At 43.1% G+C, this 19,563-nt stretch overlaps 1 protein-coding gene across 1 annotated transcript; it reads right to left on the reverse strand.

Annotated features, from left to right (window-relative positions):
* Window positions 1-1,076: 1,076 nt before the first annotated feature.
* On the reverse strand, window positions 1,077-18,485 carry LOC139416802 (ganglioside-induced differentiation-associated protein 1-like 1). The gene is made up of 6 exons (XM_071165878.1): window positions 18,165-18,485; window positions 8,456-8,648; window positions 5,343-5,516; window positions 4,359-4,453; window positions 1,961-2,075; window positions 1,077-1,511 (listed from the first exon to the last, which is right to left on the reverse strand). Exons 1-6 carry the CDS (start codon window positions 18,345-18,347, stop codon window positions 1,168-1,170), a joined length of 1,104 nt encoding a protein of 367 aa, XP_071021979.1. The 5' UTR covers window positions 18,348-18,485; the 3' UTR covers window positions 1,077-1,167.
* Window positions 18,486-19,563: the final 1,078 nt, after the last annotated feature.

Below are 19,563 nucleotides of genomic sequence, written 5' to 3' on the forward strand. Positions count from 1 at the left end.
GTTTTCTAAGAGGTTTATAATGTAAGAGTTTAGTTTAAATGGCTAGTCATACAAGTTATGGAGAAAAAAGGCTTGGATTATTGAACTAAAACTGGTGCTGCTCAATGTTGCTGGGATCAAACCAACATGTCAGCTATTTATGTGACTATTTAACTGAACCATGTATAAGTTCATAGTCACTCTGTATGGACACTGTCAAAAGCCGCTGAGTGATTCCTCGCTCAATATTTTGGACGGCTCAATTGACACTTAGAGAAATAATTTATCAGACCCATCTTCTCTGACTTTAAAGTCAGAGAGCACTTCATGATCAGCTCAAGACTGTGGTGTGAGAAATGACAATCACATTTTATTAATGAATGAATTGATGGAGTGCATATACTCTCATAGTGCTTTAAAGGGAGTGCCTGTATATGGCTGAGAGTGTCTGTATACAGTCCCAATACACTCCTTACCCCTTTCCTTTGGCCAGTTCCTTCAATGTTTGCATAACTGGAGGGTCTGGATTGGTATAAACAGTGGTGAATCGTACAAATCTGCAAACAACAATTATGGTCAAAGGGGGAAAAGGAAAGGGAGCGAATTGGGACCGACTGGACGTCTCACTATCCTATCTTCTCATCTGGCAGTTTCTGGCAGCACAGGAAGTATCAGAAGGATTTAATAAAATAAACCAATGGCCAACAGAGGCATGAAGGGCAATAGGTGAACGCCAAAACTGATGAAAAACGACTTAATAAAACTATAGTGACATGCAGGGTGTGGATGAGCCCCACTTTGGATATGGCGATGCAATGTCAAAACATTGTCTCTCGTGTGTAGGGAATATGACCCTAATGATCATTAAAAACAAATAAGTTTGTTCCGTTAATAAAAATAACTGGATAATGCATGCCTCCAAAATGAGCTAATTAGAAAGTAATACTGTAGGTTGATAGAGACCTGAAGAAGGGAGCCAGAAATTAAATAGATGAAGGCATTGGAATACCAGAAAAATGTGCTGTTAACAATTCCTTTGTGTATGGAATGTTCTAATCTTTGTTCACCTAGGTAAGTAACAGTGTTCCCTATATAGATTCATATTTTCCTCCTGTTGTAAAACATTACAGAAAAATTGAAACATCACACAAATACACAGACATTTAAGACATGGAGGGGGGGCGTTCACTACACATATTTCTTTTTTAGAAACCAATAGGCAAAGTACCCCATCCCTCCCAGAGAGCCCATGAGGAAAGAGGCCCCGAAGAAAGATGGCGGCTTCTTTTTTACCATTCGGAATGCATTGGGTAGAACTGCTGACAGAAGGGTTGTGTGGATGTCGCCCAGAACTTTTCGGAAAGCGTAGCGTTTTTGCACCCGCTCGAAAAAGGACTGGAGGTTGGGTCGGCTGCCGTCCTCCCAGTATTTCTTTGAGAGTCCCAAGAACTTAAGCCTGTGCAACAAGGCTCCCAGGCAGACATCAGCTAATGTAAATTCAGGTCCACATAGCCACAACTCACACTTTTGACCTGCCAAAATAAAACATGCTACTGTAGCAGAGTGGTACAAAGTAGCATGGTTCCACATCTGTTTGTGCTATCTTGCCAACTGCAACTCCTATGGTCATATAAGACGGGACAAACAGATCTGGGATCAGGCTAGCAAGATGAAACAGTCGCCATGTCCAAATACCCATACTAAATAGTATGCGGAAAAAATAAAAATAGTAAGCCGAATGCGTCATCTAATGCATGATTGTGTTGACTCTCGCCATTCCTTCATTTTGGTACAGCTCGTCAATTTATCTGATTATCAGCTGTTGTCGGAAAAGAGGAGTGAATTCTACTAGACCAAATGGTTGAAATTAATGTGCAGTTTAGGTGTGTCGTGCGGTAATATAGGTATTCGGACACGACCATGTTTGATAATGTAATGTCTGAACTGAAGGACATAAACACCAGTAATAATCTGCACTCACCTTCATACTCGATTTTCCTCTTTTCCAACTCGGCCTCTACCTGATCTAGTACCATGGCCAACTCTCCAAGGATCTTCTTTAGGTAGGTCACATTATCGTGGTCCAATATTTTTGCCTGTGAGCACAAGAACAAGCCCATGTCTCATGTGTACAACCCATCAATATGTCTGTCTATGCAGTCTCGTATTGTCGCTATCTGCTCATAGGTGAAGGCCACAGAAAACATTGGTGGACAACATCTGCCAAGAGACTGGTCTCAGAACAGAGCACCTACTAGCTGTCTTGAACAACAGAGAGCTATGGCATGTCTTCATCTGGGGTAAGCAAGCATCTACGTCTCCTCGAAATACAATAACAGAGTAAAAGAAACCTATTTGTAACAGTGTAACTAATAACAATGGAAAATATAGGTACTGTCTAAAGGGCTGAGCCAACCCGTTAAAAGGAAACCAGCAGATTGGCCCTGGCAATGACAGCTATCCATGTTGATTCATCATGGGTCCATACAGAACTAGCACAGACCCTGACGCAAGCAATTAGGGTCATTTTGAAATATCTATCCTACATCACACTCAAACATTGTAAATAACAACCACGTTGGAATTGCTCTTCTTTGTAATAACTTACTCTAACTCATATTGCTTGATGTTTGTGTACAGTATGTGACAATATGAGTCAGACCATTATCAGGTCATCTTAACAATCTTGTGAGGCCATTTAATTTAATGAAATCCTAATATGTCTCTAACATACAGAAACACATGCACACACATAAATGGTAAATAGGGCGACTGGAAAAGTCTATTGTTGCTATTGCATTATATCAATCATTGATTCGCCCTTTTTACGCTTCTCGTGCGGTGTGGTGCCATGCTAACCCTAACCCTTCTCGTGCGGTGTGGTGCCATGCTAACCCTAACCCTTCTCGTGCAGTGTGGTGCCATGCTAACCCTAACCCTTCTTGTGCGGTGTGGTGCCATGCTAACCCTAACCCTTCTCGTGCGGTGTGGTGCCATGCTAACCCTAACCCTTCTCGTGCGGTGTGGTGCCATGCTAACCCTAACCCTTCTCGTGCGGTGTGGTGCCGTGCTAACCCTAACCCTTCTCGTGCGGAGTGGTGCCATGCTAACCCTAACCCTTCTCGTGCAGTGTGGTGCCATGCTAACCCTAACCCTTCTCGTGCGGTGTGGTGCCATGCTAACCCTAACCCTTCTCGTGCAGTGTGGTGCCATGCTAACCCTAACCCTTCTCGTGCAGTGTGGTGCCATGCTAACCCTAACCCTTCTCGTGCGGTGTGGTGCCATGCTAACCCTAACCCTTCTTGTGCGGTGTGGTGCCATGCTAACCCTAACCCTTCTCGTGCAGTGTGGTGCCATGCTAACCCTAACCCTTCTTGTGCGGTGTGGTGCCATGCTAACCCTAACCCTTCTCGTGCGGTGTGGTGCCATGCTAACCCTAACCCTTCTCGTGCGGTGTGGTGCCATGCTAACCCTAACCCTTCTCGTGCGGTGCGGTGCCGTGCTAACCCTAACCCTTCTCGTGCGGAGTGGTGCCATGCTAACCCTAACCCTTCTCGTGCAGTGTGGTGCCATGCTAACCCTAACCCTTCTCGTGCGGTGTGGTGCCATGCTAACCCTAACCCTTCTTGTGCGGTGTGGTGCCATGCTAACCCTAACCCTTCTCGTGCGGTGTGGTGCCATGCTAACCCTAACCCTTCTCGTGCAGTGTGGTGCCATGCTAACCCTAACCCTTCTCGTGCAGTGTGGTGCCATGCTAACCCTAACCCTTCTCGTGCGGTGTGGTGCCATGCTAACCCTAACCCTTCTCGTGCGGTGTGGTGCCATGCTAACCCTAACCCTTCTCGTGCAGTGTGGTGCCATGTTAACCCTAACCCTTCTCGTGCAGTGTGGTGCCATGCTAACCCTAACCCTTCTCGTGCAGTGTGGTGCCATGCTAACCCTAACCCTTCTCGTGCGGTGTGGTGCCATGCTAACCCTAACCCTTCTCGTGCAGTGTGGTGCCATGCTAACCCTAACCCTTCTCGTGCGGTGTGGTGCCATGCTAACCCTAACTCTTCTCGTGCGGTGTGGTGCCATGCTAACCCTAACCCTTCTCGTGCGGTGTGGTGTCATGCTAACCTTAACCCTTCTCGTGCAGTGTGGTGCCATGCTAACCCTAACCCTTCTCGTGCGGTGTGGTGCCATGCTAACCCTAACCCTTCTCGTGCAGTGTGGTGTCATGCTAACCCTAACCCTTCTCGTGCAGTGTGGTGTCATGCTAACCCTAACCCTTCTCGTGCAGTGTGGTGTCATGCTAACCCTAACCCTTCTCGTGCAGTGTGGTGCCATGCTAACCCTAACCCTTCTCGTGCAGTGTGGTGCCATGCTATCAGTCTCACCATGAGCTTCTTCTGCTTGGAAAGGTATGGCTCTGTCAGCGTGGGTTCCTCGTGGTCCAGCTTCATCAGCTCAGACGCAGCGTTGGCTAAGTGTCCTGAGGACAGAGAGATAGAGACATTAATGACTCCTGGATGAAATACTGCTCTGAGTTAAGAGACAATAGTCAGTGACTATCAGAGGAAATAGTCATTTGAAACCCTTCTGTGGTCTAAAGCAGTACCAAAACAGAGAGTGGATGTTCAGTAACAACAAATTATAACTAGTGTATACTTTCCTACACACAAGAATATAATGTGTTAGAAATACACAATTTACAAATGTGCAGAGACCCCATTGACTATTCTGTTTTCCTGCTAAATCTTAATTTCCCAGCGACAACCAATTTCAGTTATAAAATGTGAGAGATAAATCAATAAAGTGTTGTTCATGAAAACACATGAATGACTGATTAAAATATTAACATCATCGGTGAACTTCCTCAAACAAATAAACAACAAATAAAGCATCAACATGATTTAACAGACATCACACTGGGCAGGGGGATCTCTGGTTAATTGATTCCACTGCAGGGTTTAGGCCGGACCAGACTTTTTCTTGATTTACACAAACACGTCATTGAAGGAGCAATGCAATGCCTGCAGACTCAATGACCTAATATCTCCTACAGGGAATTAATGACTTTGCTCCAATGATCTTTGCTGTGATAAGTATTTTAATTTTAAACAAGGTCAAATTGGACAGCATGATTTGGTTGAGACACAACCTGTTAATAGGAAAATGTTGTGAGAATGCTGAATAGTGCATTATTAATGGAAAATTGCAGATACTATCAATCAAATTTATATGAAATAATTATATGCAATATTATATTGAATGTTATTTACATGTGTGTTTTCATGTCCTGCATATTCTACAGCAATATTTCTCATGAATTGTGAATGGGGTGTTCCCACTGTGAAACACAGAGTTCTGACTTGACTTACTACGTATTTCAGCAGTGGCGTACTTTGGGATCATGGAGTCTGTGGTGAGCTCTGGGTGCAGGATACAGCCGTGTGTGTAAGCATCCATGGGCAGGCCGTCCAGCAGCTTACGGTACTGCTGCACACACTCGTGGACAGGAGAGCCAGCATCGGGAATCAGCTGGGCCACCGTTTCTACAAGGACACCAGGTTCAAACAGACAGAGGTGTGCACAGCACTGTGACATAATTACACATATAGGAGCGTACAGCATTCTAACATATTAGGTCTGTAACATAAAGATACAGCACTGTATACCAACTTCAGCCTTTACTTTATGTGCAACAGTCCACTTACCATATCACAATGGATAACAATGGTGCATTAGGGGTATTTTCCTGTGTACACTCAGCTACAAAACTGTTTCTGAGAATGGGATCTATAGGCCAATAGACAGACATATAAGCAAACATTCCACCATATTAACAAATAGCTCTGTGTTTTTACTTTAAATTAGGACACCATAAAGGTAGGCTATGGGTTGGAGAAGGCTTACTGATGATGACTGATGATTGGGAGTGGGGACACAGGAAAGGCCCAGGGATATTCCAGTATGTGCTGATTCTCCGGTTGCATGGCTCTAGGGTGGAGCCGATGCCCGGAGCTGCACCTGGCAGAAGGCCAGACTACTGACTAATCAGTCAATCACTAACATGCTGACCTGGGCATGGGTGTGGCTGTACGTGCCCTGGCTCTGGAAATCTGCTGGTGCTCTCTGCTGCAGCGCTAAGCAGCACAGGGGTGTGAATATCAGAGCAGGCTCCTTAAATCAGTTCTTAGGACAAACAGGGGGCATGGCCTTGGCTTGGGCACACAATACTACTGGACCGACATGATGATGGTGCACAATGAAATGTCACACAGGAGAGAACCCAATGATCTCTGACTGTGTTACTGCTCAGTCACATTTAAACTCTTAGAAAAAAGGTGTTCCAAAGGGTTCTTCGGCTGTCCCCATAGGAGAACCCTTTTTGGTTCCAGATAGAACTCTTTCAGGTTCCATGTAGAACCCTCTGTGGAAAGGTTTCTACATGGATCCCAAAAAGGGTTCTACCTGGAGCCAAAAAGGGTTATTCAAAGGGTTCTCCAATGGGGACAACCAAATAACCCTTTTAGGTTCTAGATAGCACCTTTTTTTCTAAGAATGTATCAAGCAAATGGGCTACAGCTGACAAAATACCAAAACAAGATTCTCCCTGAGAAAACATAAGGAGAGAATATGGAGAGCTTAGGGCTCTTAGCTGTCATAAAAGACTATGTGATTGGGCAGTGGATTACACCTTGCTGGAGGTAGGATTTCACCTGGGTCCACTACACCATAGGGTAACTTGAGTTGCCTTGGCAGGAGATTCTGTCCACTACTCTAATAGGATTTTCTCTGCTGCACCATCTGCACTTCCTAGGCCAGTTCCTTCCCCTTTGGCAGGGTGCATTAGAAATTACACAGAGTTGAGAAAATATCTGTAAATCAAGCAGCTGAATGACACAACATCCTCTTTAGAATGAGCATGAGGTCTGAGTCATGTTCATTAGGCAGAAAGCGTTTTCCAACAAAGTGAAACGGGGAGGTATACCACAGTGTGAACTTGTCAAATAAGCAAATGGTAAACGCTTTGCTACACTGTGCCCTGCTGAACACAAATCTGTTATTAAATTCGTACATTAAAAATATCAACTGAAAATAATGTAGATGTCATCAAAATAGCTACATTTGTTTAAAGTCAATGGGCTTCAAATTAGCAAACGGACATTAATGACAAGAGCTGGGTTAGGATATTGAGCAACCATTGAACCATAGCCTATCCGTTGCCTCTGAAATCTGAAATCAGTGTACAGTAGTTGGCAGCTATAGCACCAAGCTTCTCTGTCATGGGGGGGTGAGCATGAAGTATCTCCATCTGAACTGAGAAGTCGTCCTTCATCCATAGGCCATGTTCAATATCCCCTCCAGCTTTCCTGGGGTCATTCTTTCAGGACGTTACATAACGACCCACAATCATCAGCACCTAAAATGACCCATAGGACCATGATAGGACAAACGACATACATACTTGAATTACACTTCCCTGATGAAAAACAGCAACATCTTACCAATGTTTATAAACCTTAAAATAGCAACCTTAGGCTCAATAGAAACCTTAAAATATTCCTAATCTTTGCTATGCAGCCGTCAGCCAGTCACTAACTTCATGGAAGATAATTTATCCTTGAGCTGCAATGAACCATATAATTGGCCAGTTAGATGTATCTCTGACATGTTTCTAACTGCACCTAATATGATGATTGATAGGAAAAAAATGGTTGATAGAGATCAGTATTCTTAAAATGTGCATACTGTTTCCTATGGTGTCCATCACTGACTAACATCATCAACAAAAGAGATCAAGTTAGTCTAAAAAACAATACTTCTCCCAAAGTAACCGTGCAGACGGTATGCTGTTTTACTATGCAGTCACTCACTAAACATCAAGGACACCGGAAGTGATGAGTAGTCTGAAAAGCAATACCCCCTCCCAAAGTTAGTCTCTATTTACTCAATAATCTGGTTGTAATAGCAAACTTAAAAAGACATACAAATACTACGAAAATAGATCAATAGTAATGTCAAAAGCAATACCTCTCCCAAATTCAGTCTCTAAGTAGTCAATAACCTAGTAGATACTGTTTACAGTCACTAATAAAGATATGAGTAGTCTGAAAAGCAATACCTCCCCCAAAGTAGACTTGGCCAGGGTTCTACATGGAACCCAGAAGAGCTCTACCTGGAACCAAAAGGGTTCTACCTGGAACCAAAAAGGATTATTCAAAGGGTTCTCCTATGAGGACAGCCAAAGAACCCTTTTAGGTTGTAGATAGCACCTTTTTTTTACAAGAGTGTATACTCTATTATCTGATTGTATACTGTATGCTATTCAGTCACTACTGTAACATCATGGATGAAAAGAGATGAGTAGTCTGAAAGGCAATACCTCTCCTAAATGAACCTTAATAAGAGCATGTGCAGTCACTCACATCAGATCACACTGCAGTCACTATAATAATGGAAAGAAATCAAGTAGTCTAAAAGGCAATACCTCCCCCAAAGTTAGCCTCTAGGTACTGTATGATTTGGTTGTAGTCTGAGACGATGGTATCTCCGTGGATGAAAACAGGCACCTCCTCCCCCAGGTTGAGCCTCATAAACCAGGGCTCATTGTGCTCGGCTATAGGGAGACTCACATCCCTCTCTTCACACAGCAGACCCTTCTCATTGATCACCAGACGCACCTAGAGGAAGATTAACACAGAGAAACACGGGGAACAGAGAGACAAGTTACCTCATCGTCTCATAGCTTTACTCTTGTTTGTATGTGTTTTTGTGTTTTAGTACAATCAGTACTATAATGGTCTATGTTATTACAATTTTATAACACATAAATGTGCTTGGCAAGTTACTCTGATAGAGAAACTCATTCAGATCTACAAAGGTTAATATTCAAAAGCAAATTGTAATTTGGCTTATTGCTGCTACTTGTAGTCTACAATGTTTTGTTGAAGAACAATTAAAAAAGAAAACAATGATATCTCTATTTCTAACCAACTGCACACCTTAGAGCAGGGAACCCTGCTCTACCTACACAAGTACAGGCATAAAACAGGCCGTTAAAAGGCCTTAGAAGAAGTAACACTCATGCACCATTGCCAGACATAGGCCCTACATCTTTTGTTTTCCTATCCCCAGGCAAAATAATGTTTTGTTGAGCTCAATATGAAACAAAAATGGCTTCTGTGAGGCAGGCAATATCCATTTACAGTGTCTATTTAAAGCCATGCCAAGTTCCATGGAGATGCATGGAGGGTCATTTGTAGAAATAAGATGAATGAATGTACAGTCAGCGCTTGACTTGGGCAGGAGCTCACCGGAGCTGAGTACCGGCACCTCAAATTTTCTATAGTTTGAGTTCCTGTTCCTCTCATAGAATATTAGCTCAAAATTGAGCTAATTGTGGAGCTCCTGCACCTAAATATAAACAGTACCGGCACTCATCTATTTCAGTCCAAGTCAAGCACTGTGTACGGTAGATCACACTATGGAGGTGAGGGGGCCATGGAGTGAGAAACGTTGGACTTTTGTTGTAAACTTTTAACAAAACATCACAAAGTGGGAGTGCACCGACTGAGTAAACAGTTAGTACAGGAATTGTTACCACACCTTTCTAGTACAGGAAAACCTTGCTACTGAGCACAGAGGGATGAAGTCTGGTGCGCAAGACAGAACAGAACCTTGTAGCTCGCTCAATTTACTGTATAATGATTATTTTTTCAAAAATACTGCAACAATTCCCATCACTGATTATGTATGTATTAGCATGAAACCTCAACTTTACAGTCATCTACTCCAGTCACTGTTAGAGAATGATTAGGGGATACAATCAACCAGACCAAGTGATTCAACAATGACAAATATTTCTCAATCATATTTATCTCTTAATCAATGACATCATCTCTGGTTGCAGCAATTGTATCAATCTAATTGCTAACCAGACAATTAATAACACCCTTACATTAACTCGTCATCATAAACTGACATGGATCCACTGACAACCTCTGACATCTGAGCTGGAGCCACCAGAGCAACAGATAGTTATAGAGATCTCTATATCTTACTCAGAGAACTTCTGACATCTGAGTTAGACTCACTGACACCTGAGTTGGACTCACTGACACCCGAGTTGGACTCACTGTCATCTGAGTTGCTGACTGACAACTGAGTGTTGACTACTGTATAGATCTAGCAGTAGAGACCTACAGGCTCTGAGTTCTACTATCATGACGAAAGTGTAAATCTCCAACCTGCTGCAGCAGTTTAGAATGACAGACAGTGGAGTATTGATCTTCAATGGCTTCCAAATATGTGGTTACATTAAGTTATTAAACTCCCGCTACAGTCATTCCTCTTGTGTGCACAATCCATCATTTACTGTATGACAGATGGATCAGTGATCAAAGGAACTACTGTATGAGAGAACTATTCTGAAGTAGTTTAGATATCTTGATGCATTTCTAAAGACAGCAAGAAAAACAGGTTTATACAGAGTAGTGCAATGACACAGCCATTTTCTGTCTGTCTCAGCTACACTGCTGTTCACAAATGCTCTCCATCCAACCTCACTGAGCTCGAGCTGTTTTGCAAGGAGGAATGGGAAAAAAATTTCAGTCTCTCGATGTGCAAAACTGATAGAGACATACCCCAAGCGACTTACAGCTGTAATCGCAGCAAAAGGTGGCGCTACAAAGTATTAACTTAAGGGGGCTGAATAATTTTGCACGCCCAATTTTTCAGTTTTTGATTTGTTAAAAAAGTTTGAAATCTCCAATAAATGTCGTTCCACTTCATGATTGTGTCCCACTTGTTGTTGATTCTTCAGAAAAAAATACAGTTTTATATCTTTATGTTTGAAGCCTGAAATGTGGCAAAAGGTCGCAAAGTTCAAGGGGGGCGAATACTTTCGCAAGGCACTGTAAGAGCAATTGGAGGCCACGGAAGGAGAGTTGTATGGCATTGAAGCTTGCCTGGAGGGTTGTTAACACAGTGTCCAAAGAAGGGCCAGAAGTATACAGAATGGTGTCGTCTGCGTAGAGGTGGATCAGAGACTCACCAGCAGCAAGAGCGACCTCATTGATGTATACAGAGAAGAGAGTCGGTCCAAGAATTGAACCCTGTGGCACCCCCATAGAGACTGGCAGAGGTCCGGACAGCAGACCCTCCGATTTGACACACTGAACTCTATCAGAGAAGTAGTTGGTGAACCAGGCGAGGCAATCATTTGAGAAACCAAGGCTGTCAAGTCTGCCGATGAGGATGTGGTGATTGACAGAGTCGAAAGCCTTGGCCAGATCAATGAATACGGCTGCACAGTAATGTTTCTTATCGATGGCGGTTAAGATATCATTTAGGACCTTGAGCGTGGCTGAGGTGCACCCATGACCAGCTCTGAAACCAGATTGCATAGCAGAGAAGGTATGGTGAGATTCGAAATGGTCGGTAATCTGTTTGTTGACTTGGCTTTCGAAGACCTTAGAAAGGCATGGTAGGATAGATATAGGTCTGTAGCAGTTTGGGTCAAGAGTGTCACCCCCTTTGAAGAGGGGGATGACCGCAGCTGCTTTCCGATCTTTGGGAGGGCACAGATGTTGGGCGATTAGGCCTGGCTTGCAGTTGGCATTCCAATTCATCCCAAAAGTGTTTGATGGGGTTGAGATCAGGGCTCTGTGCAGGCCAGTCAAGTTCTTCCACACTGATCTCAACAAACCATTTCTGTATGGACCTCACTTTCTGCAAGGGGGCATTGTCATGCTGAAATAGGAAAGGGCCTTCCCCAAACTGTTGCCACAAAGTTGGAAGCACAGAATTGTCTGGAATGTCATTATATGCTGTAGCGTTAAAATTTCCCTTCACTGGAACTATAGGGGCCTAGCTTGAACCATGAAAAACAGCCCCAGATCATTATTCCTCCTCCACAAAACTTTACAGTTGGCACTAGCGTTCTCCTGGCATCCGCCAAACCCAGATTTGACCGTTGGACAGCCAGATGGTGAAGTGTGATTCATCACTCCAGAGAAAGCATTTACACTGCTCCAGAGTCCAATGGTAGTGAGCTTTAAACCACTCCAGCCAACGCTTGAAGCAGCATTCCCCAAGAGAGGATGGCTTTCACTTCAGCAGTAATAAATTAATGAACTCCTTTGAGGAAAAGATCATGATCATTAGAAAGCAAATGATGGACTCCTCTTTAAATCTGCATATTCCTCCAAAGCTCAGTTGTCCTGAGTCTGCACAACTCTGCCAGGATCAAGGGAGACACTCAAGTGTTTTAGTACTGTATCTCTTGACACAATGATGAAAATAATCATGGCCTCTAAACCTTCAAGCTGCATACTGGACCCTATTCCAACTAAACCAACTAAAGAGCTGCTTCCTGTGCTTGGCCCTCCTATGTTGAACATAATAAACGGCTCTCTATCCACCAGATGTGTACCAAACTCACTAAAAGTGGCAGTAATAAAGCCTCTCTTGAAAAAGCCAAACCTTGACCAAGAAAATATAAAAAACTTTTGGCCTATATCGAATCTTCCATTCCTCTCAAAAATAAGTGAAAAGGCTGTTGCTCAGCAACTCAATGCCTTCCTGAAGACAAACAATGTATACAAAATGCTTCAGTCTTGTTTTAGACCCCATCATAGCACTGAGACTGTACTTGTGAAGGTGGTAAATTACCTTTTAATGGCGTCAGACCGAGGCTCTGCATATGTCCTCCTGCTCCTAGACCTTAGTGCTGCTTTTGATACCATCGATCACCACATTCTTTTGGAGAAATTGGAAACCCAAATTGGTCTACACGGACAAGTTCTGGCCTGGTTTAGATCTTATCTGTCGGAAAGATATCAGTTTGTCTCTGTGAATGGTTTGTCCTCTGACAAATCAACTGTAAATTTCGGTGTTCCTCAAGGTTCCGTTTTAGGACCACTATTGTTTTCACTATATATTTTACCTCTTGAGGATGTCATTCGAAAACATAATGTTAACTTTCACTGCTATGCGGATGACACACAGCTCTACATTTCAATGAAACATGGTGAAGCCCCAAAATTGCCCTCGCTAGAAGCCTGTGTTTCAGACATAAGGAAGTGGATGGCTGCAAACTTTATACTTTTAAACTCGGACAAAACAGAGATGCTTGTTCTAGGTCCCAAGATACAAAGAGATCTTCTGTTGAATCTGACAATTAATCATGATAGTTGTACAGTCGTCTCAAATAAAACTGTGAAGGACCTCGGCGTTACTCTGGACCCTGATCTCTCTTTTTGACGAACATATCAAGACTGTTTCAAGGACAGCCTTTTTCCATCTACATAACATTGCAAAAATCAGAAACTTTCTGTCCAAAAATGATGCAGAAAAATGTATCCATGCTCTTGTTACTTCTAGGTTAAACTACTGCAATGCTCTACTTTCCGGCAACCCGGATAAAGCACTAAATAAACTTCCGTTAGTGCTAAATATGGCTGCTAGAATCCTGACTAGAACAAACAAAAAATTATCATATTACTCCAGTGCTAGCCTCCCTACACTGGCTTCCTATTAAGGCAAGGGCTGATTTCAATTTTTTACTGCTAACCTACAAAGCATTACATGGGCTTGCTCCTACCTATCTTTCCGATTTGGTCCTGTCGTACATACCTACACGTACGCTATGGTCACAAGACGCAGGCCTCCTAATTGTCCCTAGAATTTCTAAGCAAACAGCTGGAGGCAGGGCTTTCTCCTATAGAGCTCCATTTTTATGGAATGGTCTGCCTACCCATGTGAGAGACGCAGACTCAATCTCAACCTTTAAGTCTTTACTGAAGACTCATCTCTGCAGTAGGTCATATGATTGAGTGTAGTCTGGCCCAGGAGTGTGAAGGTGAACGGAAAGGCTCTGGAGCAACGAACCGCCCTTGCTGTCTCTGCCTGGCCGGTTCCCCTCTCTCCACTGGGATTCTCTGCCTCTAACCCTATTACAGGGGCTGAGTCACTGGCTTACTGGTGCTCTTCCATGCCGTCCCTAGGAGGGGTGCGTCACTTGAGTGGGTTGAGTCACTGACGTGGTCTTCCTGTTTGGGTTGGCGCCCTCCCTTGGGTTGTGTGTGACGGAGATATTTGTGGGCTATACTCGGCCTTGTCTCAGGATGGTAAGTTGGTGGTTGAAGATATCCCTCTAGTGGTGTGGGGGCTGTGCTTTGGCAAAGTGGGTGGGGTTATATCCTGCCTGTTTGGCCCTGTCCGGGGGTATCATCGGATGGGGCCACAGTGTTTCCTGACCCCTCCTGTCTCAGCCTCCAGGATTTATGCTGCAGTATTTTGTATTTATGCTGCAGTAGTTTATGTGTCGGGGGGCTAGGGTCAGTCTGTTTTATCTGGAGTATTTCTCCTGTCTTATCCGGTGTCCTGTGTGAACTTAAGTATGCTCTCTCTAATTCTCTCTTTCTCTCTTTCTTTCTTTCTTTATTTCTCTCTCTCTGAGGACCTGAGCCCTAGGACCATGCCTCAGGACTACCTGGCATGATGACTCCTTGCTGTCCCCAGTCCACCTGGCCATGCTGCTGCCCCAGTTTCAACTGTTCTGCCTGCGGCTATGGAACACTGACCTGTTCACCGGACGTGCTACCTGTCCCAGACCTGCTGTTTTCAACTCTCTAGAGACAGCAGGAGCGGTAGAGATACTCTCAATGATCGGCTATGAAAAGCCAACTGACATTTACTCCTGAGGTACTGACTTGTTGCACACTGGACAACTACTGTGATTATTATTACTTGACCATGCTGGTCATTTATGAACATTTGAACATCTTGGCCATGTTCTGTTATAATCGCCACCCGGCACAGCCAGAAGAGGACTGGCCACCCCTCATAGCCTGGTTCCTCTCTAGATTTATTCCTAGGTTTTGGCCTTTCTAGGGAGTTTTTCCTAGCCACTGTGCTTCTACACCTGCATTGCTTGCTGTTTGGGGTTTTAGGCTGGGTTTCTGTATAGCACTTTGATATATCAGCTGATGTAAGAAGGGCTATATAAATAAATGTGATTTTATTTGGCATTTGCATGGTGATCTTAGGCTTGTGTGCGGCTGCTCGGCCATGGAAACCTATTTCATAAAGCTCCTGACGAACAGTTAAATTGCTGACGTTGCTTCCAGATGCAGTTTGGAACTCGTAGTGAGTGTTGCAACCAAGGACAGACGATTTTTAAGCACTATGTAAAAATTCCCATTCTGTGATCTTGTGTGGCCTACCACAGCTGAGCTGTTGTAAGCAAACTAATTTGCTTAGACGTTTTCACTTCACAATAACAGCACTTACAGTTGACCGGGACAGCTCTAGCACGGCAGACATTTCCATGTAGAACCATCTGTGGAAAGGGTTTTTCCCTGGAACTAAAAATGGTTCTACCTGGAACCAAAAAGGGTTATCCTATGGGAACAGCCGAAGAACCCTTTTGGAACCCTTTTTCTAAGATTGTAAGTATAAAATATACTCTATTTGCCTGTATACAGGCCACATTTACAGCTGCTGATATGACAGAGGAACCAGGGTATCCTAACATTCCTTGTTCATTATCTCAACATGAATGCCCCATAACTATCATTAAACCAACCTCAATGAGAAGACAGGGTAGACTTTGCTTAATGCACTGTTTAACCTAAAGGAATGCAGCATCTCTAAATCCTGTATTGAGTGGAACCACGACAATGAGCCTCATGTTTTACTAGTACTGTTGAGTGACAACAGGCACAGATCAGCAGTAGCTTCCAGAGAGGCTCTGGAAGAAAGACTAAATCACACATCTTTGCCACATGGGGAGTGGAGCAAAGCTAGCTGAGCACAATACAAACAGCTGTGAGAGTGGATGTCTAATCAGGTGCAGAGCAACACTGGCCCATGTTGTCTGCATTGCATGATATTTCACAATAATTAGTAACTTACCATACATACAGTGGGGCAAAAAAGTATTTAGTCAGCCACCAATTGTGCAAGTTCTCCCACTTAAAAAGACGCGAGAGGCCTGTAATTTTCATCATAGGTACACTTCAACTATGACAGACAAAATGAGAAAAAAAATCCAGAAAATCACATTGTAGTATTTTTAATGATCTAATTTGCAAATTGTGGTGGAAAATAAGTATTTGGTCAATAACAAAAGTTTATCTCAATACTTTGTTATATACCCTTTGGTATTCACACACTGTTGCTGGTATTTTGGCCCATTCCTCAATGCAGATCTCCTCTAGAGCAGTGATGTTTTGGGGCTGTTGCTGGGCAACACGGACTTTCAACTCCCTCCAAAGATTGTCTATGGGGTTGAGATCTGGAGACTGGCTAGGCCACTCCAGGACCTTGAAATGCTTCTTACGAAGCCACTCCTTCGTTGCCCGGGCGGTGTGTTTGGGATCATTGTCATGCTGAAAGACCCAGCCCCGTTTCATCTTCAATGACCTTGCTGGTGGTAGGCTTTGTTACTTTGGTCCCTGCTCTCTGCAGGTCATTCACTAGGTCCCCCCATGTGGTTCTGGGATTTTTGCTCACCGTTCTTGTGATCATTTTGACCCCACGGGGTGAGATCTTGTGTGGAGCCCCAGATCAAGGGAGATTATCAGTGGTCTTGTATGTCTTCCATTTCCTAACAATTGCTCCCACAGTTGATTTCTTCAAACCAAGCTGCTTACCTATTGCAGATTCAGTCTTCCCAGCCTGGTGCAGGTCTACAATTTTGTTTCTGGTGTCCTTTGACAGCTCTTTGGTCTTGGCCATAGTGGAGTTTGGAGTGTGACTGTTTGAGGTTGTGGACAGGTGTCTTTTATACTGATAACAAGTTCTAACATGTGCCATTAATACAGGTAACGAGTGGAGGACAGAGGAGCCTCTTAAAGAAGAAGTTACAGGTCTGTGAGAGCCAGAAATCTTGCTTGTTTGTAGGTGACCAAATACTTATTTTCCACCATAATTTGCAAATAAATTCATAAAAAATCCTACAATGTGATTTTCTGCATTTTTTCTAATTTTGTCTGTCATAGTTGAAGTGTACCTATGATGAGAATTACAGGACTCTCTCATCTTTTTAAGTGGGAGAACTTGCACAATTGGTGTCTGACTAAATACTTTTTTGCCCCACTGTATCATGTCATATTGGTGCTAGGTTTCAATCCTGGTTTCACTATAATTGTATGTAGGGAAATGTAAAGAGTTCTGTCTCTACATTCAAAATGCATAATATAGATTCGGTCTACACCTTTCATTGCCAATTTACATGTCCTTCAGGGCTTGAAATGTAAGCATTATGCCTGAGTATCGAAACATACTGTAGGCCTATCTATTACATATACTGTACATTGAAAGCACATGCAAAGAGGATAGAATAAGATCAAAATGAGGTGGACATTATTTTTTCACAGAAAATGTTAGATGAGGCAATAATGTCAGACTTTGTCATCCGCCTGTTTCTTAAATTCGTAATCTGGAAAGCTGTTGATAATAATTAAAGGAGATTGAAGCTCTGTTATAATGCAACATTTCTCACAGACGCCCCACGGCTGTACGGGTATAAGTGGCACTAACTCAAAACGCCGAGATGTTAAGGCATTGAGCTATGGTGGTCTGCAGACAACAGTAATACGATCATGCTCTACACATCTGAAGGGAAAGATCTCTGTTTCACAAAGACTCATGTGGGGTTCTACATCCTATTTGAATAAAAATGGCCAAGTCTATTAATATATTTCAGAATAACTTACAAGCGCTGCACTGAGAGAAAGCCACAGGGAGGGTTGAAATGTTGCCTATCTTTTGTTTTTCACAGAGATACCTCATTTTACATAAATTATTTAGATTTGTCACGTCGGACCACATATGCGGTGTAGACTGATTTCTCATCGATGAGGGGACAACTGTCAAAACAGACGTCTGGTTAGAATTAGACACCTTCTTCTTCGCTGAATCATCCATTGTTATATAATATTGATCACCTATCCAGCTATAGCCTATCTATCTCGTATAAACCAATGTCAAGGAAAATGTCCACACATGCTGCAGACGTTTCATAACGTCTCATATTGGAAATATTGCCAGAATTAAATCATTTCTAACACAGACCTATAACATTATATTTCAAATCATTATTTTCGAATAACACATTTAGCTCCTATAGCAGATATGACATGTAAGAGAGAGACACCCCCATTTCGTTTTCATTATGTCTGTGTTGTTACCTTTTGAGAGATGAAAGACTGCGTCCAGTGATACAAAACAAGCTTGTCTTTAGAGAAATTAGGTTTTGTCTCGATAGCTGGCTCCTCGCTTTTCTCTCCGTCTGTCATTTCACCGTCTTCATCCAAGGCTGAGATGGGCCACCAGCTACAGTTGGTAGGGGTAACATTGTTGGAAGACGCCATGACAGAGGGGTTTGTGCGTATGCGATAGAACCAAGGGGGGGATAGAGGAGAGATGGAGGGAGGGAGGGACAGAGAGGAAAGGAAAGAGAGCGAAAGCGTAAAGGATTTCAGCACCACGAACGGAGCATCATCAATTCAACGCGATGTGCTATAATCAGTCCCGGACAGCGACCGGGACTGAAATCTAGATTTCTTTCGATAAAGGTAGCTTGCAAAAATGGTACCGCGTAATCCACAGAACGCTAACCCTTAATAACTCAAATATGTAAATACGTTTACGATTAAATCAAAGTGTAGACGACATCACACACGCACAAACATGCGCGGTGGAAACCCCTTGCCAGTGATGGGAGGAGGGTGCATTTGACATGAAGATCAAAGTGCTCTCTATTAGAACAGGGTGTCGGAAAGCAGTTAATTAAAGACCTTAATTCAAGAAAATATTTTTAAAACAATAAATAATAGTTTCCAACATTGATTGTTCCATTAAAACTCACCCAAAGGAAAATGTGTTTAGGTGGAAATAAGATGCAGCCCAATCCCGCGAATGATAGCCCAAAAAGCTCCATTGAATTCCTTGCAGTTCATGTGTTAATTCCACATACACCCCCCACCCCACCACCCCGCACCTGTGTAAAGCAATTGTTATGTTTTTTGTGTTTTTGAACCGCAAATATTGCAATGATTGACCCGTGCCAGTAGAGGGGGCGACATAACATGTTTGGGCTGAGCAATCAGGATCCGAGTCACTGGACTTTAGTGCCAAAAGATATCCCAGGCAAGCCTCAAGGCGGCGTAAAACTAAGTGTGCAAATCAAGTGCATAATGAACGAAGGGGTGTGAAAAATATGAAATGGTTCAATAGAAATTCGGCCACTGTAAATGCAGAAATGCAAGTTTTAAGATGCGTCAAATGAATAAGCAATAAGAGTGTGGTTGCAGCTAAGTTTTAGTACAATTTGGTTGAGTATTTACCGTTATAGCTTACTTATTTCCCATCCAAGTCGTTGTCTATTGGTCCCAGTAAAGGGAATACTTACTGTATTTTAGCAGTGCTACTATTTAGCAATTACTAAACTATTACGCCATCTTTTAAATATTTTGACATTTTACTTTCACCATACGTTGTTGGTGGTGCACAATTGGTTGAAGCGTTAAATAGAAGATTGGGGCCTATTTAAAATGCACTAGATTAGAGTATGTGACTGTAGATAGA

The sequence above is a fragment of the Oncorhynchus clarkii genome, chromosome 9, assembly GCF_045791955.1.
Source record: "Oncorhynchus clarkii lewisi isolate Uvic-CL-2024 chromosome 9, UVic_Ocla_1.0, whole genome shotgun sequence".
NCBI lineage: Eukaryota > Metazoa > Chordata > Actinopteri > Salmoniformes > Salmonidae > Oncorhynchus > Oncorhynchus clarkii.